At 37.6% G+C, this 24,490-nt stretch overlaps 2 protein-coding genes across 38 annotated transcripts in view; one reads left to right on the forward strand and one right to left on the reverse strand.

Annotated features, from left to right (window-relative positions):
* LOC113051497 (MAP kinase-activating death domain protein-like) overlaps positions 1 to 9,665 on the forward strand; it is a 58,359-nt gene extending 48,694 nt beyond the window's left edge. For 20 of the 37 annotated variants that reach the window (XM_026215290.1, XM_026215300.1, XM_026215291.1 and 17 more), the window contains 4 exons: positions 3,947 to 3,955; positions 4,803 to 4,872; positions 6,670 to 6,716; positions 7,929 to 9,665. In XM_026215290.1, the coding sequence (XP_026071075.1) occupies positions 3,947 to 3,955; positions 4,803 to 4,872; positions 6,670 to 6,716; positions 7,929 to 8,042 (240 nt within the window). In that variant the 3' untranslated portion in view covers positions 8,043 to 9,665. The remainder of the gene's footprint in view (positions 1 to 3,946; positions 3,956 to 4,802; positions 4,873 to 6,669; positions 6,717 to 7,928) is intronic. The other 17 variants (XM_026215292.1, XM_026215303.1, XM_026215310.1 and 14 more) reach the window with 2 other exon arrangements.
* Positions 9,666 to 11,334: 1,669 nt separating this feature from the next.
* LOC113051502 (gamma-butyrobetaine dioxygenase-like) lies at positions 11,335 to 24,424 on the reverse strand. The gene is made up of 8 exons (XM_026215330.1): positions 24,289 to 24,424; positions 21,939 to 22,314; positions 19,898 to 20,012; positions 15,679 to 15,877; positions 13,417 to 13,522; positions 12,977 to 13,173; positions 12,487 to 12,653; positions 11,335 to 12,165 (listed from the first exon to the last, which is right to left on the reverse strand). Exons 2-8 carry the CDS (start codon positions 22,293 to 22,295, stop codon positions 12,008 to 12,010), a joined length of 1,299 nt encoding a protein of 432 aa, XP_026071115.1. The 5' UTR covers positions 22,296 to 22,314; positions 24,289 to 24,424; the 3' UTR covers positions 11,335 to 12,007.
* Between the last annotated feature and the right edge of the window lie 66 nt (positions 24,425 to 24,490).

The following is a 24,490-nucleotide window of genomic DNA, read 5'->3' on the forward strand; positions in this document are numbered from 1 at the left end:
TTTACTCTGGTTTTCTCCCAGTTCACTGGCCACTTTTACATTAATACATTACACAAATACATTTTCATGTATTTCAGAAGAAGTGAGGGAATCTACGTGAAGTCAGTCTGACAGCGTCAACTAACATGTTAATTCACACACATTTGACAATCACAATAGGGGCTGTATCATATAGTTTATGATATAGTTAATAAGTTTGTGAATATTTTAAATAAAAAAGGAAATACTAAATAAAAGTGATACATTTGTCTTAAAGTGCTAGTGTGCCTGCATGACGCATCGCTATGGAAATAATATATGTATCAATTATTTAATATTGTGTTATGTATTATTACCATTAATAATAATATTGACGTTGTATATGAAGAAGAAAAAATCAAGCTGTGATTTTATGTACCCTTGGGGGCCCCCTGGTGGCAGCCGCGTAGATCACTTCTGCCTTGGGCCCTCTCTGTTGGGGAGATTTAAATAACACATTTCCTATTTAAAAGTTTAGTCACTCTAGTGAGTTTCAATTCCAATCTTTACCATCTTTATATAAACATATGCTTTAAACTGGCTCTAATGAGAAACAATCAGCTAATAGTTCTTAATAAAACTGATTTTATAGATTCTGCTTTAAGTGGTTAGGACCATATGTTAGTGATGGGAAGTTCGATTCTTTTCCGCGAACCGGTTCTTTCGGACGGTTCGATTCAATAAACCGGTTGAAAAAACCGGTTCATCGGTTCTTTCACGCTCGACGTAATGACGTCATTGGCGATGACGTAATGGCGTCACGTCTATCAAACATTCAAATATATAAAGTCAGTAATCATAACTTTAGTCAGTTAAAACCTCATAATCATGAAAAGTTTACATTTGAGTTTTGCAACAACACCTAAATACAGTAACAGCAATAATGTGCATATGAGGATTTAAGTCTTCAAGATATAAAGTAAATAAATTAGGTGTCATCAGCGCAGACACCATAATCCACTTACTAAACATAATCCATTGCGATGTATTTGTTATTAAATGAACTTACGTTTCGCCAGATTGCCCTTCATCCAAGCCCTCGAAATACCCGCGCTCATAATATTACTAGTACAGAATCAGAATCAATCACCAAAAGAATCCCTTCGGTTCAGACATGCTGTGAGTCAGTTGGCTTCACGCTGAATCGCGCATGCGCAGTATCATCAGTTCATCGGTTCTCAATTCGGACGCGTCCGACAGAAACGATTCTCGGTTGAGTGTACTGATGATCCGAAAACCGATGCAACCGGTTCTTGACTCGAGAACGAGAATCGCTCTAACCGGCACGTGCTGCAGTTCAGTGTCATCAGCTGCTCTACTCCTGTTCATGTTCTGTTTACTACAAACTCAATTTGTGAATGTCATCATTAACTATACAGTACAGATATCTCATAAATCATCCCTTATTCCTATATAAGAGTCTTTAGAGTCTTAATTATTGTCCAACTTCCCTGAAAACCCATTTGGCCTACACATTATATACAATATACAGATTGGAAACATTAATCTAAAAAAAATAATAATAAAAAAAATCAAAATAAAATATAGTTATTTTATCACACTTTCCGATGTTTAACAAAATACTTACAAAATTACACGCATGCGCAATATCATCAGTTCATCGGTTCTCAATTCGGACGCGTCCGACAGAAACGATTCTCGGTTGAGTGTACTGGTGATCCGAAAACCGAAGCAACCGGTTCTTGACTCGAGAACGAGAATCAGCTCATCGGTTCTCAAATCGGACGCGTCCGACAGAAACGATTCTCGGTTGAGTGTACTGGTGATCCGAACACCGAAGCAACCGGTTCTTGACTCGAGAACGAGAACTGCTCCAGCAGTGGGCGTGTTCGTTCATTATCTGGCTCGGCTCAGTGTTCATCTTCAGTTCGGTCTTCACAGCATTTCATTCAGTGTACTGTTTGAGTAAATGGATTACCCCGGGATATTGGTTTATTCTGACTCAGAGGGAGTGTCAGTCATGTTAAAAAAGTTAACAGCTTAAGTAATTTGTGGATTTATGCTTATTGGAGACGTGAACCGTTTCAAACGATTCAGTTCGATTTGGTGAACTGGTTCAACCGGTTCACTAAGAAGAACCGGTTAAATTGAACGATTCGTTCACGAATCGGCCATCACTACCATATGTCTGCCTTCTGTTCCACCTAGTACTGCTGTTGTGGGATTCTTTAACCTGGTTATTTGTCTCGTTACTTTGCTGTTCATAAAGCTTTAATGTGAACTGAAACCTATTGTCTAGAAAACAAAAGCCTGTTTTCTTTTTGATTTGAAAAAGCGAATATCCCAACAAACTCCCTTGAAGAGAAAAGCAGTATTTACAAAATGCTGATTCTTTGGAAAAGACTGGAACGATTAGAAAACAATGCAAACCTTTAAGTCATTTATTTTGTATTTTTTTTCTAACATACTCTTCTTTTGCCTGGGTTATCTTAGGTCATAATCTACCAACTGCTGTAAGGACTTAAAGGGATAGTTCACCCAAAAATTGAAATTTTATGTATATCTGCTTACCCCCAGGGCATCCAAGATGTACAGTAGGTGACTTTGTTTGTTCAGTAGAACACAAACAGAGATTTTTAACTCAAACCGTTGCAGTCTGTCAGTCATATAATGGAAGTGAATGGGAATCACTGGTTTGAGAGTCAAAAAAACATACACAAATGAAACCCTGCGGCTCGTGACGATACACTGATGTGTCTGTGCAAGAAACTGAATAGTATTTATATATTGATTTTCATTGCAAAGTCTGAACTGTCCTGAGTGCGTTCACGTTATCTTCTTCAGCCTGTGCGTGAGGTATCTTCTTCTTCTTTTTGACTTGTAAGTGCATTACCATCACCTCCCATCATCTCCCATCATTGACACTCCTGATTGAGATAGTAGAGGGTTCATTTTCATTTAAAACTTTAGAGTTAAAAAATTATTTAAATACTGTTCAGTTTCTTGCACAGACAGATCATTTTGTGTCTTTACACATTAATGTATCATCACAGGCCACAGGGTTTAATTTGGTTTTGTTTGGGAACCCATGATTCCCATTCCATTCACTTCCATTATATGACTTACAGACTGAAACAGTTTGAGTTAAAAATCTCTGTTTGTGATCTACTGAAGAAACAAAGTCACCTACATCTTGGATGCCCTGGGGGTGAGCAGATAAACATCACCATTCACCATTTTTTGGGTGAACTATCCCTTTAAAGGTATTTTTCCAATTTGCTCACCTCATGTCGTTCTCATCCTGTGTGACTTACTTTTGTGGAACATAAAAGAAGATATTTTGAGAAATGTCTTTTATTCTTGTCCAAATAAATGGAAGTCAAATGCTCACTGAAACTGTTAACAAAATTGTTCATAGTTTCTTCTTTTGTGTTCTGCAGAAGGAGGAGCTGGAACGACAGGTTTGGAACTAGAGGAGCTTGACCAAGCAATGACTAAATATCACTATAATATGACAACATGGGGGCCTTGCTGTGGTCGCTAGTCAATTACTTGAGCTTTTAAACAGTGCTAACAGATAAAAGGCCAGCAAAAGAGTTCAGTGCTGTTGAAAGCTGTAAAACTTCGAATTTTAAAAATCATTTATGTAGTGTCGCTGTGTGTGTCGTAATGGTTTTGGCGCTGTTCTGTTTTGGCCGTAGACATGTGTGAGGGAGCTGGTCCTCATTGCTGGTGGAGGAGGCATGGAGGGTAATGGGGTGGGCACACATGAGGGATTCCACACTAACGTCAACATAATGGAGGATATTAACAGTTAAAGTACGAAGGCTATGTTCTTTCTGGATGGGATCAGCGGTTGTAGTTTACTACTGTAAGGGTGGGCTCGTAGCACCAGAGGGTGTTTTGTGCTCTTTTTGTCCAATAATAATCCAAACCGTTTCTCTCCCATGCTCTCTCCCCCTGCAAGGAGCGGAAGGTACACAACCTCTGCAGTCTTTGCTTGTTAGTGTAACATTTTCAGTTGCTTTTTCTTTCTTTTCCTTGTACTGTAGCTTTTCTGGCAGATGCCACTTTTTTGTGTGCTTATTTTTTTTATGTATTTTGTATAATTTTCTCTCTTTTTGTTTGCTTTTTGGTCTGTGTGTGTGTCTGTCTTCTTTTCTATTTTATTTTTTATTTCTGATGATGGAATTTTCCATGGATGTCTTTGCATGGGCCCTTCCAGCACGTAGGGGGATCAGTGCCATGATTTCGTTCCCACTTTTGGTGCAAATGGTCACAGCTGCAGGTTTATATTAGCTCGCTAGTCTTTAGTGCTTCAGAAATACATCTGTTATAGAAGTCTCCAATGCCTTAAGAACACGTCATAAATGAATAGTGTAGAATGGAGGCAGTTCTCCTCTTGGCTGGACAAGTATTGTAAATACACAGTGATTTTCTTGAAAGCGAGACTCTCTTAAGAGCTGTAGTGTTGACCTGTTGTTTAAATTAAGACAATTTGGGGTTATTTTTACTCTCTAGAATATGAAGAGCCATAATGCTGCTCAGGTGTTGAAACCTTCACAGCTCACCATTTGCGTCATTGGCCCATGTAATCCTGTCCACATGGAAACTTCTCTTTCTGTGCTGTCATATTTTAGTTCTGATAGCTTTTCAGCAGCTTGCTTATCATGTCCTTTCTTCGTTTCTCCCTAGTTTACAGTAACTTACTGTCCAGATTGTCATCTCCTCAGAAAATACTCTTTTTGTTTTCCCACAAGTGTGTGATTGAGTTGGTAACGGTGTGTCCTGTTGTTTTTTTGTTTGTTTTTGTTTGTTTTTAGGTTTTCATAGAGCTGAGTCACATTAAAAAGTGCAATACAGTGAAAGGAGTCTTTGTCCTGGAGGAGTTTGGTAATTACCCCCATTTTGATTCTAGGCCTGTACGTGACACAGCAGTAACCCAGTCACATGCAGAGGAGAGGAGTTGTCATGTTCAGCACTTTGAGCGTTAGGAGCAAAGCTTATATACAGTTTATGACAGGAGGACTGTAGATTCAGTTGTTGCTCCAGTAGTGCACAGTCAAAAAACCAAAAGCAGTGAGATCCTATCTGCCTCCAGAACCCTGTTCCTCTTGGACCCAAAGCCATTCCACTGACCGAGACAGTGGTGTATTAATTAACTCTAGTATTAATATTAGAGTTAGTATTAACACTACAGATATATATGTTTTTAATTTAGTGATCAGTATTGTATATTTAATTGTGCATTAAATGCTCATTTAAAATGAATCTGTAAAGACAAAAGTAATGTAATAGAAATCTAACTTAAATATTACAGAAATATTGTATAGAAGAGGATTTGAAATGTGAAATGTGATCTTTAAAAAAAGGATCCATTAATGTTGTGATCTGTACATTCACCATCAGTTAAAACAATTGATTTGAGTTTTTAAGCATTACATTTTAGTTACATATATTTAAACATTTTAATATTTAAACAATTTTAATATCATCTATTAATCGGGAATAACATAAAAAATATTTATCACTATCTGTTACTATATTGTTTTTTATTATTCACAAATCACACTGTAGTATAGAAAACGTTTAAGTGAAACTGTTACAGCTTTATGCAGTGTTAACTGGCTAAGAACTGATTTGTTTATTAGCTAAATCAAGATATTAAGATAACACACTACAGGAAAGGGAATAGGATTCTTCCGGTGGATAAGATCTTGCACAGCATCAACATTTTTCGAGAAATAATGCACAGTTGAAGTTCTTCTATGACAAATGAACTGTTCAGCTCTGTTTTAGATTGCAGTTGTTTCCTCAGATACATCTTTTAATCAAGTGAAGGTTCAACTAAAATGTTTGTCTTCAGAATAGAAGTCTATAATAGAAGTTAGATATAAACTAAAGCATGTAGCGATTGTTCTCCTGGAGGTGCAGTGTATGTAGTCACAGAGTCGCTCTAGACTGGGTTAGTGCTGTGTCTTTGTGCTTCCTTTTTGTAATCCGCCCCTCATCTTTGCTGCTATGAAAACCTTCATTCTCCAGCAGGTAAAGTGCTGTCACCTTTATATTTTCTTCTTCTCTACCTTGACCTGTCCTCCCGTCATCATCTCTCATACATCCCCTTTCACCATTAATGGCTGTGGATCTGCACTGCACTGCCTTGATGTCTACACTCGAGTTCATTCTCTCATGCCTGTAGTAAAAGTCATGCCATGAGTGATGGAATAACCCAGCAGACCCCGGATTTCCTTCCAACTTCAGCTTTCAATGATATTCCCTCTCTTACTTTTTCTCTCTCTGATTTCTCCATCTGTCCTCCCCCTCTCTTACTCTGTATCTTTTTCCTCTGGCTTTCTTTCTCCTCCTTGAGCCTGCCTTGATTCAGTTCCCTATTGCCTTGTGGGAAATGTCTACCGATTATAAAACCTGTTCAGTCACATGATCTCTTTGAGTGCTGCTCTGCTGCTGCAAGATTCAGTGCTCTGTAGCTCTGTCTGAAATGTGACGGGGTCAGATATAGATTATTAATATTCATGGGCCATATCTATGCCTCCCCTCTTCTCTCTCTTTCTCTCTCTCTGTATCACTCTTCCTCTCTGTCTGTTTCTGCCCCTGCCCTTGAATATTTTATGTATGCTATTCCACTGCTGTTGAACTTTTTTATTTTGTGTCTTGCACTGGGATTTGCAGTTCCTGAAACTAAAGAAGTGGTGATCCATAAGTACAAGACTCCTATGGTAAGATTTCACTATTCATACAGTACTGTACAGTAGAGCGGTGTATCAATACAGATTTTCAGATTCAATCCAAGTCACAAGCTCTAAACTTGTTTCAGTCTGATTTTTATTACATTCCAATTCATCTGACCTATATTCGGTCAGTTTTGCTTGCATAGCAACAAATAGCTACCTTATTTTCCGGACTATAAGTCGCACTTTTTTTCATAGTTTGGCTGGTCCTGCAACTTATAGTCAGGTCCGACTTATTTATCAAAATTAATTTGACATGAACCGAGAGAAATGAACCAATAGAAAACATTACTGTTTCCAGCCGCCAGAGGGCGCTCTATGCTGCTCAGTGCTCCTGTAGTCTACACTGAAAATAGAGCGCCCTCTGGTGGCTGTAGACGGTAATGTTTTCTCTTGGTTCTAAATAAATGCGACTTATAGTCCAGTGCGACTTGTACATGTTTTCTTCCTCATCATGACGTATTTTTAGACTGATGCGACTTATACTCAGGTGTGACTTATAGTCTGAAAAATACGGTATATTAAAAAAAAACAAGAGACGTATAAATTAGTACTGATTCAAATGGTATTTTTTTTTGTTATTATTATTATTTCAATAAATATTTCTAATGTTTTTTGCCATTTTTGATTGATTCATTAAAAATAGTTTTTAAGAGTACGTTTTTCTAAGACTACGTTTAAGTCACATCTTGCAACTTCGACACCATTATTGAACTGAAAAACAAACAACATTGCTGCCTTTTGTAGAAATGAATTGATTGATTGAATTTCACACGGTTATTGATCTGAACTGAACCAACACTGAACTGACTTCAGAAAAACTCTTTTAGAGTTGCTTTACTGCAGGATCTGAATTGTCTCCGTAGTTGAGATTCCATAATTGATTCTATGATTTTCCTATCACATTGAAGCTGCTTTGACAAAATCTGTATTGTGTAAAGCACTATAGAAATAACGGTGTCTGGACTTCATTTGACAGCACTGATTCATCTTAAGGTGTGCCACCAATAAAAAGTAGTACAGAAAAAACTAGTATAGAAGATGAAAAACATTCTTGGGATTTTATGAATTAATATCAAGGCTGTTAAACAGGAAATCAATATTTTTACCCAGCCCTGCAATAATGGTATGTAGTGAATCTTTGTATTTGTATTTGTCTTGGTCATAAATCACAGCTGTTACCTCTTCTGTCTCGGACAGGCACATCAGATCTGTTACTCGGTGCTCTGCCTCTTCTCCTACATGGCGGCGGTCAAGGGGAAAGAGTCAGAGGGCAAGCCCAAGATGCTGTCCCCTCGTCCACTACCGAGCTAGCACACTTCTCTCCTACGTTTACTTCAACGCCCTGCAATACTACTCCTGTTCAAGAGAAGCTGACACTCCTGCCAGGCTCCTTTTAAAGACCCCTGCTCCTGTATCGATTCAAATATAGATATATTCACATATTCATCACATCTGTCCTAATAGAAACAACACATTCATATAATGTATCTGATCACGTACCTGATATAATATTCCAGTCCTTGGACACTAAAATGCTGGCATTTCATTCTCATAATAGGAACCAACCAGAACAAGAACAGACTTTTGACTACTGTTGGTTGACGTCTTTACATTCATTCACTTTTATTAATTTCAATCGGAGGCATTTGGTTGCATGCAGGTCCCATGCGCAGCTCTTGCGAGTTGGCCCTGGCATGCAGACATCTTCAGCCCCCTCTGATATCAGTCAACAGGCTGTGTATTTAATATTCATGTGCTAAGTTGTACTGTAAATTCCAGTCTGTTCTGTCTGTGGTGGGTGAAATGTTCAAGTCTTTGCAATCTAGCGCTGCCACGTATGAGGGATTTGCCTTAACCGTCCACGACGGAGAAGCTACCCCATTCGTAAATGTTCCATTCGCCCTTTTCCACCTGCTGTAAGTGGTCTAAGGTCTGTGTATCTCTTCAGCTTAAAAGCCTCAAACTACTACTGTACTAGTTCTGCTGTAAAGTTCCCTGTCTGTGAACTGCTGTGTTAAATTTGCATGTCACTTGGAAAAAAAACAAAATGGATATTTAAAAAAAGGAATCTGTACATCTCTAAAGCAATGATGAAAAAGCAACTAAAATGTTTATGAAAAACGAATTTGTTTTCTAGATGTGCAATACTATCGCTAGAGGGTACCGAGAACAAGTCCAGTCATGTCCTCAGAGTTCATCCACTGTCCTCCTGTGTTCATAATGAGGAGACCAGAGAGCGGATCAGGCATCACTTCTGTGTTTTCGGTTAATTTCTTGTCGTTATTTTGACACCGCAATGACAAAAGGCATTATTAATCTATAAGACAGCTGTATTTGGAGATTGTTTGAATACTGATGGAAATGTCCTGTTTGAAGTGTCCTCTTCCTGTTTGTGTGTGTCTGTGTGATCGTGTGTGTTCGTGTTAGAAACACTGATGGCAAGAGAGAATGACTGCACGTAGAGGTGCAGATTTTCTTGGGTCGGCTCTTTTTGACTACTAGATTGGGCAGTACCACTGTCACCTTTATATATTTTAATATTCTTTTATGTTTTGCTCACATTTTTAATAATTTAGATGTATGAAGTGGTGTTTTGTGTCTCCATTCAGTTCAGTTGTTGTATGCAGACTGTAAATGGACTGGAAAAGCCCACTCAATATTGGTTTTGAGATGTAAATAGCACAAAACTGATTTCCCGGAGTCCAAGTCTCCCAAAACAGATGTTTTGAGTTGGACAGTGGATCAGGTCTGTTGTTTGAAAGTGTGTGAGAGATACAGTTGCACATTATTTGGGCTTTCATTTTAGTCTGTATCGTTTAGAATAAGAGGGAAAGGAAAAAATAGAGACATTTGGTTGTAAATATTTCAGCATTTAAAAATATTTATAGAACCTGTACAGCTTTGGCAATATGAAATAAAAGATGTCCAACCCAACTCTATGAGTGTACGTATTGTTACTGTATGAATTACAGTTATTAAATAGCGGTCACATACATTTTTTTTATTTTTTTTTAGTAAAGCTGCGGTAGGGAACTTTTGACGCTCTAGCGGTTAATAAACAGAACTGCTTGCGTCTTGCGGAAGAACATTGTAGCCGGAGCTACTTCTCTCTGTTTATGTCTATGAAGAATCACAAAGGTACTGGGTTACTCCGCCGCGGTACCCCCGAATCAATCTAAAATAGTCCGAATATAAACACGTATTATAGGTTTACCCTAGTGATTCAGGACAAGCCAAAAACACGGTTTGGAAAATGGATTCATGGTGTACTCGCTTATTATGTTCATTTTTCTACATTTTGAACACAAACAAAGTTACGGACCGCAGCTCTGATTGGTTGTTTTCTTACCGGGAGCGCATGACTTTCTGCAAATGGCAATAGGACCACTGAGAGTAGCCAGAGGAGCTTGATTTTTTTTCACAGATGATCTGTCTCATATTCTACTGTCAGGACATAATGACAGGTTTAACAAATATGTAAAAAATATTTTTTTTTTACAAAAGTTCCCTACAGCAGCTTTAAGGGATGATATTTGCCTCTGAAAATATTTTTTTTCTGACCAAATAGAACCAAGAATTTTTCAGCTTTTAAAAAGTTATTTGTTAAATACTTCAATTGGAACTATAAAATCAACATCAAATACAAGTGTAACATTTTTATTACACAATCACCATTGTAATAATTTTAAATGAATGAATATAATCAGTTTATAATATTTTTCTTATTTAAAACTTGACTCTTCTAAACTTTGGTCATTTTTAGCGAGATGCTAACGTTCTAATAGGATTCAATTATCTATGCTAAGCTAAGCTAAAAGTGCTACCGCCAGACCCGTAGATTAGCTGAATGGATTCGAAAACGGTAAAACTCAACTGTTTAACTCTGTTTTTTTTTTTTTATACACTGGAATGTTGCGTTAAATTTGAGTTAAATGTTTTTTTTTTTCATCAAAAGCCCACATACTAGCATATTCAAAAACTGACCCAGTAGATTTATAAACGCAGCATATGAGCTTTTGTGTAAGTGCATTTGATGAAAAAAGAGACATCTCTGTATGTTATAAATGTATTTTTCTCATTTTTAAAAAAAAAAAAAATTGTCAGAGTACTGCTCAAACATTGTACAACTTTTTGTTTTATATATATATATATATATATATATATATATATATATATATATATATATATATATATATACAAACATTGCATTGTTTACTTTGACACCCGTCCAAAAAAAGCCCACGGGAGGTGCTCATAATCCTGAGCTCTTTAAATATCATGAGCTATCTTTGCATTGTTGCTGCATTAGTACAAATTAGACAGTTTTTCTTTCCATAACAATTTAAGGCCTTTCAAGTATCAAAGAGCTTAATCTCCACTGCACATGACAATCAGTATTCAAGTACTGATAGTAAAGTAACTATCCAGTCTCTCTCCATACAGTATATCAAAACAGAGGCACTTTGTTTTGGACATTACCTTATAAATAATTTTGTACCACTAGAAACAGTCGATGGCCCATCACTGTCCGAACTCCTATTTACAGTATAAGCACATATAAATTGAATAGTTCATTACAGCATAAACAGGAAAAACTATTTTGTGGATAAAGAGTCAATGTATCATACAGTATATGTTTAAGTGAAGGAGGGGTTAAAGTACTGTCCGTTAAAACAATAATCCCTGAAATACAAACAAAGGTTGGCTAAAAACTCTTAGTTTTGTTGCCACCACATGCGAAATACATAAGAGCTAAAAAGGAAAATCAGATACATCACAAACGAACTCTCAACTGTGCCAGAGATGTCACTTTGTTACAACATGGACTATTTGACTGATGAAAACATTAGTGGTTCAGAATAAACCCACTGTTTTAGTTCAGACTAGTACCGTAGTTTGGGCAGTTGTCCATACATATGCTAAACATTCAGTTCCAAACTAAATTTCACCATCATTTGTTATCGTGATTAATATATTAAGACTAAAGCCAAATTACAGCTGGCAAACTGTCCCTTATATCCAACAACTAGTAGTAATCAAGACAAAGAAAATGACTGCAAGAAAGAGCTGAAAACTCCAAGAATCCTTCAGTAAAAGGCCACAATAACAGTATTATATTAACTACAGAAGAGCAAATATCTACTTGCCCAAAAAGAAAATATCCCTACGATCCCAGAACTTTCTACAGTGAAGAGATGTTTTTAAAGTTATCTTGAAGAAACCGATTATTCATCAGCTTTGCTTCCTATCATGAGTGTCACTGTAGCGTGGAGGATCTAGCATTCTCGGACAGCTTTCCGGAGGATCCTGAGACGGGACATGACCTCATCCCAGTCCAGATATGCTCCTTCTAGATGTCTGGAGTTCTGACCTCGTGACAGGTAGCTCTTTCGGCCATGCAACAGACGCCAGTTATCAAAAGTCACTAAGTCACCTGCGCAGAGATGAAATGAATCAGATGAAATGAACAACCAGCATCAGTCCCCTACTTATACATGCAATTCTTATGTTGTCATATTTGGTTTAGTATGAAGAATAGCAGAAAACGGAAAACTTTGGGGCTTCAAAATACTTGAAATATGAGAATTCCAGTGAACTTTTTTTTTTTAACTCTGGCATTAGATAGAAAATGTAAAGGTTTCCAAAACCTGAGCCTAATCCCAAAATACTTCATCTTTGACTATTACGCAATTATGACTGAGCTATAACAAGCATAATCTGATCTGGTAAAGAGGTGAAGTGTGTGGACACTGACCTGGTTCCATTCTGTATGTGCACACATTTTCAGGCCTGCTGAGCAGCTCCACAAAGGCCTTTAGAGACGAGTAGAAGGGCTGAACCTGATGCAAAGGCACATCCAGCACAGAGTCTCGTGTGGCGTTGTTATAGTTGATCCTCGTCACCCGACCCTCGGAGTCCACACTGCACATTACAAACAAGTTTGTATCAAAAGTTAGGAGGATTTATGACAACTATTATAGTGAATTGTTGTTTATAATTGCATGGGAAAAAGTAACCAGTATAATTGTGTGTTATACTGAGCAAGGCAATTCACAAAGGATTTGGAAAAACATGTCAATAATGCATTTTCAGTTCTATAACTAACCATGAGATGGTGCTGTTTAACATTATGTACATACAGTCAGTGTCGATGATGATGAGATGAGACAAAGCTAATCCACTGCATTAGCTATGCGTGATTATGTGTGTATGTGTGCGTCTGCTGGAGCCACTGTCTGTCTTACTCTATAATGTGGTTTTTGGACTGCACACTGAAGTCACAGAAGTCAGCACCGCTGTCTGTGAAGTCCACCCTGAGCGAGGAGAGGATGTTAAATGCCTCAGGATCCTCCCTACGGAGCTGCTCCGCCATGTGAAACCCATCTACCACTTCACTCTCTCCGCCCTGATCAGCCTGACGGACACAGTGCAGGAACTGAACCTACACACACACACAATCAACGGTTACACAAGTATAGGAATTACAACAGCAGTCCTCTGGTGAAATAACTCTTTTATTCCATTTTTTTATTTAGGATGTAGTCATTTTAATTAGTTTAATAAAAATAATAAAAAATCACATTGAAGGGAAGTCCCCTCACGATCTAAAGAATGCATATATTTACTTAATGAGTAAGATATCACAGTATTGTGTGTGTGTGTGTGTGTGTGTGTGTAAACTCACCCCAGGTGGATGGTGCAGAGCAGGGTAATCTGTGTGCAGGCTCAGTTCTCCAGAAGTGTATGCAACGTTGTTAGCCATGGGCTTGTCCTGAACTTGCCACGTGTGTCTGTGAAATCACAGAGGGGACAATGCATCAGAACAGGTGACTATGTGCTTGTGAAGTTTTACTGCATCTCTCCATGGATTTACTGTACAGTCTTGAAGTTTGAAGAAACAATGAAGCATGTGGCCTTTTTGTGGCTTTTTTTCTTGCAGCCCTCTCATGCAAGCCACATTTGTGAAGAATGTGTGATATTGCTGTCACATGCACACAATGACTACACTCTGTCATAAATTCCTGCAACTGCTTCTGTTGCTGTATGTCTCTTGGTAGCCTCTCTGACCAGTTTCCTGATCCAGGGAGGGCCTGTGTTTTTACCAAATACCTTCCACTTCTTAATAGCAGACTTTACTGTCCTAGGCACTGATAAAGCCTTTGAAAATTTTACCATGGCCTCCTCCTTCAGCCTGAAGATCCCTAGCGAGTGAAGTCTTGATTTGGCAGATGCAGTGCTTTTTGTTCCAGTCTGGATCATGTGAAGCTGCTTTTTGGTCAGTCTGAGTGAGCTCCTGGGGCTAGTGTTAAATCACTCAGCCTGTCACTTAACAGGTGTCAGCTGAGAGGGAGTTCACATGCATGGATTTGTGATTACAGCCAGAAGCTCACGGTGTGTCTGTCTCTTCTCTTCAGTTCCTCTATCTGTATGTTCCTAGCCTGAGGTTTCCATTCACACATCTTTACTTTTTAAAAATGTCCTCTGCGTGTTCTTGCGAGAAGCTTTGGTGTCTGGCAAGAAGATGAATCAGAATTTCAATGGTTTTTGATTAATAAAAATGGGCTCAGTAAGTCTGGAGCAATTGAACAAGTTTAACTGACTGTAAAGCAAAGCTCTTTCACATCATTTCCCATTAATTCAAATGTGAGTTTTTTTTTTTTTTAAAACAGAACATTGTTCTTATCCAACAGTTACAGCACAAAATGCTTTCATCAAAGGATGGCGTAGACAGAGGACCCATATTGTGACATCCATGACAATCTTATTCAGACTGAACAGTCCTTTAGTTGAATTATCAGTGTTACACACAACTTTACTTGCAATAGTTGAGATGTGAGTGGCAGAAACAGAAACATGACTTGAGGTCTAGAGATAAAGGTAATAGTAACCATTATTTTTCTCAGGGATGGGCAAAATAACTGAAATACCTGACAACACACCATTAACATACTATATATATATATATATATATATATATATATATATATATATATATATATATATATATATATATATTAGTAGTTTGGGGTCAGTATGATTTTTTTCTTTTGTGGAAGAAATTACTTTTATTCAGCAAGGAAGCATTAAGCATTAATAACAAAACATAATTTTTGAAATAAATGCTGTTCTTTTGATCTTTACATTATTACTTTATTGCTGTATTTTTGAGTAAATAATGCAGCCTTGGTGAGCATAAGAGACTTTCAAAAACATTATTTAAAAATTCTTACCGACCCCAAACTACCAACACCAAAAAATCTCCTGAAGAAAATGAGACTGCACTATAAGATGCACCTGGTCCTTTAAAATGGCCTTGTTTGGTTGGCTGTTGGAGAATCTTCAGACCGCATTAGAGACCGGTGCCTTGACCACTACACATCTCCTACCATGTTTTCAACAGACATTGTGGGTTGAGGGACTTTTGATTTCCTTCAGTTATAAACCTGTCCAGATGTAACGCATTACGGTAGAAGATCAAACCACATTACTCATCACACCACGTTCTGTTTTCCATGAATGATGGGTTTGTGTCCTCTAGGTTATTTGTCTTTCTATTTAGATCTTGGAGTGAGAATGGCAGTTCTGGCATTAATGGCAGTTTTGCACCATTTTTGCTGTAAACAGTGTCACAGACATTCAAAATCAACAATTTCTGCAATATTATTATTGAGAAACTTACAGTACTACCACCGTGTATGTAATAGCAGTTTGACCAGGTTTGAAATGTTATATTTTGCACTACGCAGATAGACAGTCAGTTAAAGACCCATATAGAAGATTTTCAAACTGTTCTTGATCACGTTTCCAAGTCTGCAGAGTTAAAATGGCTGTATTTGCTACTTCTGTTTGTCTTTGCTCACTACCCCAGTTGTTAAACCATTATAATTATCTAAAAATAGGCACTTCGTTGCTTTAATTAGAGTGCAGCCAAAGTTTCAGACCATACCCGTAAAAGGTGAGGCGGAGATAGCCAATCCTCTGACTCAGTCTGGCCACCTGGCCCTGCTCTGCCGGCGCCCCCCTCAGGTAGACAATGCCAATGCGTCTCAGAGCCTCTAGCCAGGCCAGGGCAGCCTTGTCATCATGTAGTACTTCCTCAAAGTCAGCTGTGGGGATCTGCAGACTTGAATCCCAGTATTCACGCTCTGAAACACAGACAAGCATATAAATAAACATTACAATGAATACACAACACAAAGCAACTAAATCCTTTCCAAGCTAAACATGTTTCCGTCTCTATTATTCCTGTCTCTGTTACTCATTTTCTAAGCACCCTGATTTACAATGCAAATAAACACAATAGAGAATTTGCACTTATAACCATCCCGAGCGTCTGTCTTAACATAATGAAGGATTGTGTCTGTGTGTGTGTCAGGGTTGAGGCCAGAACATATTGGCCTGCATGTTTGAGGAAATACTGCTGGAAAATTCTGGTTCTTATGTCTACTTTCGCATACGGCCTCTAGAGAAGTGTGCATGTGAGAGCAAGCTTCTGCAATTCACTGCTTGGACCCTTTATGTTGTAGTATTATTTTTCAGCCCTGCACCTCATGCTCAGCTTCTCTCAATTTATAAAATTGTTCCACTGGAGAAAAAAGAATTCCTGACCAATTATGTTATTTTCCTAATTTAAATAATCATTTTGACTACCATTCATTAGTCTGGGTCAGAAAGAAAAAAATGAAATGAATACTTTTATTCTGTGAGGATGCATTAAATGAATCAAAGGTGACAGTAAAGACACATGTAATGCTATGAAAGATTTGTTTAAAATAAATGTGATTCATAAAAACTTTTTATTTATTTATATTAAGTATCCTGGAAAATAGTTTCCACATTTAGAAAGCATATTCTTTCTGAAAGACCATGTGACACTGAAGACTGGAATAATAGCTGCTGTAAATTCAGCTTTGCCATCACAAAAATAAATTTTCATTTTAAACAAATAAATGCAGCCTTTGTAAGCAAAGAGACGTTTACACTGAGAACATTAAAACAATCTTACAAACTCCAACCTTTTGAATGGTACTAGTGTATTTCCAGCTTGCACAGATACTCCCCTCAAGATACTTTGACATGACGTATGAGCATTAATAAGCCTCAGATTTCTTGGATATTATCCCAGAATAGTCACACCTCAACAGGATAAATAAAGTTTGTATATTCCAGACCCTGACTAGATGCCACAGTGCCAACTCAGCAAACTTTACTTGGAAGGAGCATCTACAGTTTTTTAACCACAGCAGGATATCTATGATGATGAGCAGGATGAGCACAAATATAACAGCCAACTCTTTGTGGCTCATAACAAACATTCCCATAAAAATACAAATAAAGTTAAAGCAGATTGAATGGTGTGCTTGAAATTTGAACAATGAAAGATGGGGGAATGTATTAAGAAACCTGTTTGAAAACAGTTATTGATGCATTTCTGTCTGGCACCACTAGAGTGAATGAAACATTTTAGATGAAACATGGCCGTTTGTTTACTACTGAATTCATTTAAAAAGCTGTTTCAGAAGCTTGGCCACCCAGCAGACTAACGAAAATGGTATTTTGTTATTACCAATCACAGTTATATAAAATGTGTTGTTTCAAGTTGACAAAATGCATTGAAACCAGATGTAACACAGAGAGAGGAAACCTTGTTGCTAAATCAGTCACAACATACACTGACAGAAGTATGAATATGCAATCAAGTTAATGCAAACAAAACCTGAATTGACTGACACACAAGGCAGGGAAAACACCCACAGTCTCACATTAATATTGAAGTTCTGCTATGAATTTGATTGAAAAAGAGAGCGAGAGAGCTGGGAACCGGGCCCAGGGTGAAGTGGTTCAGTCAGTACAGGTCAATCATGTTCAGCTCTTAGAAGCGTGTAATGTGCAATATTCTCTGTCACGCTGACATACTAGGGTTTCCTGGCTGGCAGTGCTAATGTTGATTTCAGAGCCAGAGATTAATATCATGCTATCATTCCGTCCAGCAGGTGCTTCTGAGACACGTTAATGCACATTTATATTATTTTTCACTGACCCTATCAGTCTCTAAAACATTTATGCACACAAAATCATGCAGAAAGAAAAGGTGTCAGCTTATGTGTGCTTGAACAGTTTCCTTCAGCACTGCCTCTGTGATTATTCCAGCTATGGTAATGTGAAGCCGTGGCTGCTGTTGCTGGCGGGCAGCCTCAGTACATCCAGTCAAACTCTGTCAACAGAGTCCCTACTGAGAGCTCAGCACAGAGCAGAGGTCACTAAGAAAAGGACAGACAGAAGCTCACAACCCAAGTACAGCCACTAACAGAGATCACTTTCAAATGGGATATGGAAAATGGATTTATATGGTTTGAATAACTTCATTTACATGTGCGCAGCATCCTATATTCAGTTTATGTCCCATGCGTTTCTCAAGAAAATGAAGTAAGACACCTCTTTTGAATCAAGCCATTAGGTTTCCATCAGCCATTTGGAAAAATATGGTTTTAAAAGTACTATTTCAACAGTTATTTACGTAAGCTTAATCTTTGGTCTGTGCCAGTGTGGTCTTTTTCTGCGTGGGAAGAGGGAACTGTTCTGCTGTTTTTGAACTTAGAAAATGTGGTCTTGGTGCTCTGAAGGATTATGATGTCATTGCATGCATGATGTCAGCTGGACCAGGACACGTTGTGACCGCAGTAGAGCACACTTGTGCCATTTTGCAAAAGAGACACTACAGCCACACTAGAAAAACTCCTTTAAGTGAATCAGTTCACTGGGTCATAAAAAGTCAAGTGTGAGCTATAAACTTTCAAGAAAAAGAAAATCATTGCAATTTAAAATAACCCTTTCTATTTTGATGTTACTGTATATTTACAATTATTTTTATTCTTGTGATAAAAAGCTGAATTCAGCAGCCATTACTCCAGCCAGTGACACATGGTCATTGAAACACCTCAAGTAACATTTCTTGTTGTAATCAATGCTAAAAACTTTTCTGCTGCTTAACACCTTTGTGAAAATTGTGATGCATTTTCTTAGGATTATTTGATGTATAATAAGTTCAAAAGAACAGAATTTGTGTCAAATAAAAATGTCCTCTAAGATTACATTTGTCTTTACTGTAATTTTTGATCAAGGATCAATGAATCTTAAAAAAAAATACAACTTTTGAGAAAGGTTTCTGAGAAACGCCATCATCACAAGCTGTCAGGAAATGGCTAATGGCGGATTACTCCAGAGACAGACATATTGTAGCAAGGTGAGAGCTTTACAGGCCTCTTTCAGGCAGTTTGAAGACAGTTTATATGGGAGGTCTTAAAACATGGGGCAGAACTGTCATATCATGTGCCAGTTAAGGAGCTTTGTTAAACACATGCATGCCTTGTGTGTTCTACTGCTCAGCTAGAAGCAGACACTTGTGATGTGATGTCTATGCTTTAAACCGAAGAAACGTATAGGTTGTCTTTCACTGTTTTAAGGGGCACATTATGATGCATTTTGTGCCTTTAAACAAAACAACAGCATAATTTCCTCAACTTTAAAGAAGAAAAAAAATCACAAGATTAAAAACAATAGAAAGATGTTTAAAACTAAAGAACATTTGGTGAACAAAATCTGTTACAAAGCCCCAGTGACATGCATTCATTTAGAAATTAATCTTAAAATCCCAGAACACAGAAATATGTGCAGGGTACTTGTTCTGGCAGACACATTGTTCAGTCTGCTCCAACCAAAGCATCCCTCAAGAGTGGTGTAAGCACAACAGCTCACTCTTCTCAAATGGCCTTAAATCTCTATTCCATGTGGCAGGAAGTGGAAGAAGTCTTTCCATTCAGGGGCGATTCTGGGGAGAAGTGCCTGCACACTACAAAAGTGTCTGCTGTCCAGACCACACACACACGCCACACATTAATTTAAAATAATGCACAAATATTAGCCTACAGTACATGAGTGTATTTCAAACTATATATGAAGCTAACCTAAAAATGGTTGTCTAAAACAAAACCAAAAAACCCATACAGTTAATTTTAGATTGTTGCTTTATGCAAGGAATGATAATATCTCAGGGTTGCTATAAAAATATATTACTTTATATTGGCCATACATTATAAACCGTAGAGAAATTAGGGATGAGAGAGAGACATGGCTAATACAAAAATAATAGATGACAATGAACCCACCATTAAGGAAGAGCTCCTCTTGCTGAGCTTGTCTTGCCTCAGAAGAAAAACACCGTTTCTTTAGCCAATCAGGATCAAAATCACTACTGTGCTGATCAGGCCAAGTAATGGACACCTACAATGAGTTTCAGAAAGAAAGAAAGAAAAAAATGAATTAAGGACTATTTGACAGTGTTGGGCAGTAACTAGTTACAGTAATAATATTTCTTTTTGCAGTAACTAGTAGTGTAACAAATAGCTAAAAGATTTCAGTAATAATATTAGAGTTACCATCCATAAAACAGCTCGTTACCAAGTTACTTTTGTGTCCTCAACCGCTACTGTTTCGAAATCCATCAGTCCAATAATTCCTAGGTTTATTTTCATAATTTCCAAAACTTGCACAGCCACATGAAGTCATCATTACTTTACTCTGGCATTACATTGCTTGCCCGCCCACATCCCTCTGATCCCAATATAAATTATATTACTATAATTAAACATCTTTTTAGAAAATTAAGCATTTGCTTATGAACTTGTGATTTAACCTGGCTGGAAAAGACAAAACTAGCTGCTCACTTGCATAGTACTGTGTGCTGGAGCCTCCACCAGACATCCTAACTGTCATTACCAGCAATACTACAATACCACAGCAGATATACAGTGTTAAGCAGCGGGCACATTAGCAAAAAAAGGTCCACTGTCAATTGTCATGACTTTAGAAAAGTCAGTTTCAAATGAAGCAGCTTTCTGTTGGACAACGCAGTGAATTTGTGTTAACTTGAACCTGGTGTGAAATCTGCATTTATTGTACAATCAAAACTTCCTGTAAGCTTCAAAACTCTAAACTTTCTTGTTAGTCTAAAAACAGCTTATACTGAAGCCAAAATAAGAAAATAAATCGTCTGTTCTTAATTAAATAAAGGTTAAATAATATAATAATAAAAAAATGCAGCTCTACGCAGAAACAAAATGATAAAGTAGGGGTGCTCCGATCACGATCGGCCGATCGTTATGCGCATCTCGTCAGTAAAGCCGGTTTTCTAGTCAGCGGTTAATTCCATCAGGTGCGTGATTTCACATAGAGCAGCTGTTAATACACAGAGCCGTTGTTAATAGAGAAGATGCGCAAATCACGTTAATTTTCAGCGTTTTTTGACGCATCTTCTCAGTTAACAACGGCTCTGTGTAGTAACAGCTGCTCTATGTGAAATCACGCACCTGATGGAATTAACCGCTGATTAGAAAACCGGCTTTACTGACGAGATGCGCATAACGATCGGCCGATCGTGATCGGAGCACCCCTATGATAAAGATGGCTCAAAAAAACAGAAGACGCTGTGTGTCTTTACATTGCCTTTCTTCTGATCTCAACATTATAAAAGAGTGGATGAACTTTATTTTTAATGAAGATGCAGGCTGCATCAGTAAGAACTTGGTCCTTTTCTCACTTCATTGTGTCGAGGATTCGTTTACAAACAAAGCTCGATTTCGCAGGATTTCCAGAAAGATTAAAACTAAAAGATGATGCTGTGCCGACTATATTGTATCTGATAGTAATCTCACAACACACAAGTGTGAGTAACTGTTTTTATTATGCGATCACTGTTGTTTGATATGTTCTGAGTATTTATGCTTTTTTAACCTAACTTACATCAGTGTCTATCATCTATCATTCATTTTGTTTCCAAACTTGTATGGCTAAAGGCCCATTCACATCAAACACACTGTAACGCTAACTTCATAGATCTAAAAACAAACTTATTCTTTGCCATACATTGAAAATGAATGGGACCATCAAGCTTTAAAAATGACACTGAGTGGATGGGAATGAAGTGAATAAACATGGAATACAGCACAATGCAACGCTTATGGAATGCAACAGCTCTACTTCCACTTCCACTTTCATTCTATAAAAAAAGCAGGATGGACATTCACCAAAAAAAACTTGTGTTTCACCAAATAAAGTCATATCCATTTGGAATTACATAATGAGTAAATTATGACAAATGTCCATGTAGGATGAACTATACCTTAAAGCTTTAAAATCAAAAAGACCAACCTTATTGTCCATCAGCTGTACTTGGTCCATTCCGGTGTGCACGTCCAGATTTGTGAACAGCAGACTACGTGCTTGCGCTGACTGCAGTGTGCAGTGAGGACACTGGCAGTTATCCCTTAGCCAGGTGAAAGGATACAAACTACAACTCCCATCATCCCAATCAATCTGCAGTAATCTCTCCTGGTCCAGTGCCCGGGCCTGCCTTACTCCTGGACTCCCCCCAGTGAAGGGCAGAGGGGCTGCTGCCAGTGTCTGATTCCCAATATGAGGTGTCTTGACCAGCTGAGGCCGACTGCTTGTCCCCTTCAGTGCCTGGAAAGCACCTCTAGACACCCAGCGGGTAAGATAGGATAACATCCTGACTGGTGAGTAGTTGCTGCTTGTTTAAAGACACAGAAAGTATGAGGTTATTGCCTTCATATGACAGCCACACTCCTTCATATCACCTTTAACCCAATAATCAGATGAGTCACAGCAGAATGTGCTGTAACAAGTGAATATGACTGATGTGAGCAGCACACAGGTGTGTCAAGTAAACATATAACTAACTGCTATCAAGCAACTGCAAATCCATTTTTCTGTCTTTAGAAATGTCATGTTATGACATTGTTTTGGTTTTTTAATAAATAAATATTGATTACCAAAAAAATTAACTGTTTCACTCACCAAATATCTGTAAAAGTAGCCTTTTGATTTAATAAAGTGTTCCAAAGAAAGAAGCAAAAAAAAAAAAAAAAAACTTTTGATTAATTTAATGCACCATTGTTAAATAAATGTATTAATTTATTCAACAACAAAAATCGCAGTGATTCCAAACGTTTGAACGGTAGTGTAATAGAAACACAAATTAAAATTTGTAAGTGTGTGTTCTCTTCATATTAGGTTTGTTTCTTACAATATCACAAGCCAGTCTGGAGTTATTTTTATTTACTTATTTTACTCTCTTATAGAAGGCATTTGATTGTTGCGCTGTTTGTTTGACAGGCCAAAAGCCGGGATAGCTCCTGATAAATGATTAATGCAATTACGTCATCCAGATCTGACTGACTGTAAGGGTGCATAACTTTGACAACACTAAAAACAAACAATATTACGTCAGAGTATCCAAGATAAAAGCAAAGCTAATCTAGGGCAAAGGTGATCTGATGACTTTACCACTGCCATACTAATAAAACTACGACTTACTGAACTCTGCACTTCAGCTGTACTTGCGTTAGTAGGAATAATTAAACCATTTCATGTATACAGTTTTACAGAAAATCTCAGGGTAACTTTTGTGTTGCATTTCTTAACCTAAAAAAAAACAAAAAAAACTTGAACAGTCTGTTCATTATGATTCCAAATAAACAGCAAAACCCAAACATATAGGAAATATGGATATATTTACCTACATGATATCTGCTGCTCAAAGTATCATAATCATCATACTAAAAATATTGATAATGTCATAAATAGTTTTTTAGTACATTTGGAATGTCAAATTATCAGTGCTATTAATCCCAGTTGATTTTATTGTGTTGGGAGCCATAGTTTCTTGTGAGATTTGTATACTAGATACTATCTGACATTATTGTATTATTCTAATAATGTCTAGAAAAAGGATACATTGTCAGTTTAATACAAAGTTAGATTTTTTGGCTGTACAAATATCAATGATTCATTTTTGCAAACAACATGTTATCTTTATAATATAATGCTTACTATTTTTCCTCACACATTACAAATATGATTTTATACAAAACAGATTGTCTATCAGGCAGCAACGCGACAATCACTTTTATGATATAAAATAAATATTAGGCTATAATCACTGTACCCTAAACAGATCTTTGATCATTGGTTATGTTATGTTATGAGCAAACACCGTCGCTCAAGTGTCTCAGGAACACGGAAGTAGGTGAAAGGTCACCACTTGATGATACACATTCTACCGCCTCCAGCGTTACAGCTCGTAGCACTGTAGTCGCCAGTGAAATAGAAACCAAACCAACTATAGCATTTATTGGCTTTATATAGACTTGATAGCTAAATGTGCATCTGCCATGTTGTTCCCGGGTATTTTTAGCACTATGGAGCCTATTTTAGCTAACTAAAGGTAAGATTTCTACCTAACTAGGACTATTTTACCTAACTAAAGGAGGTCTACACTAGAGGTTCCATTCATAAAATATTACACGTGCCATGAGGAAATCACAAGTATGACGTTATAACAAACACAACTACGCAAAGCGATCTTTTTATTCATCAGCCTGACACGCGCGAAGCCTAATATAGGCAACCCAGTCACTCAGTTTCATTTTCGTCATTTACATTAGATGAGGATAACATAAAAACAGCATGTGACACTCACCGTGAAGAAGCAGGTTTGATAGGCTCGGTTATTTCAGCCTTATATAGCGCTGAGAAGCGTGAGAACTCGCTGCACTGGAAATGGGTGAAGGGTCACGTGCACTGTAGCGGTGCTGCTGCTGCACACACACACACACACACACGCACACACACACTGTTATCATCATCATGTGTGCGCAGCGATACATCAGACACTTCATTAC

The sequence above is a fragment of the Carassius auratus genome, chromosome 32 (genome assembly GCF_003368295.1).
Source record: "Carassius auratus strain Wakin chromosome 32, ASM336829v1, whole genome shotgun sequence".
NCBI lineage: Eukaryota > Metazoa > Chordata > Actinopteri > Cypriniformes > Cyprinidae > Carassius > Carassius auratus.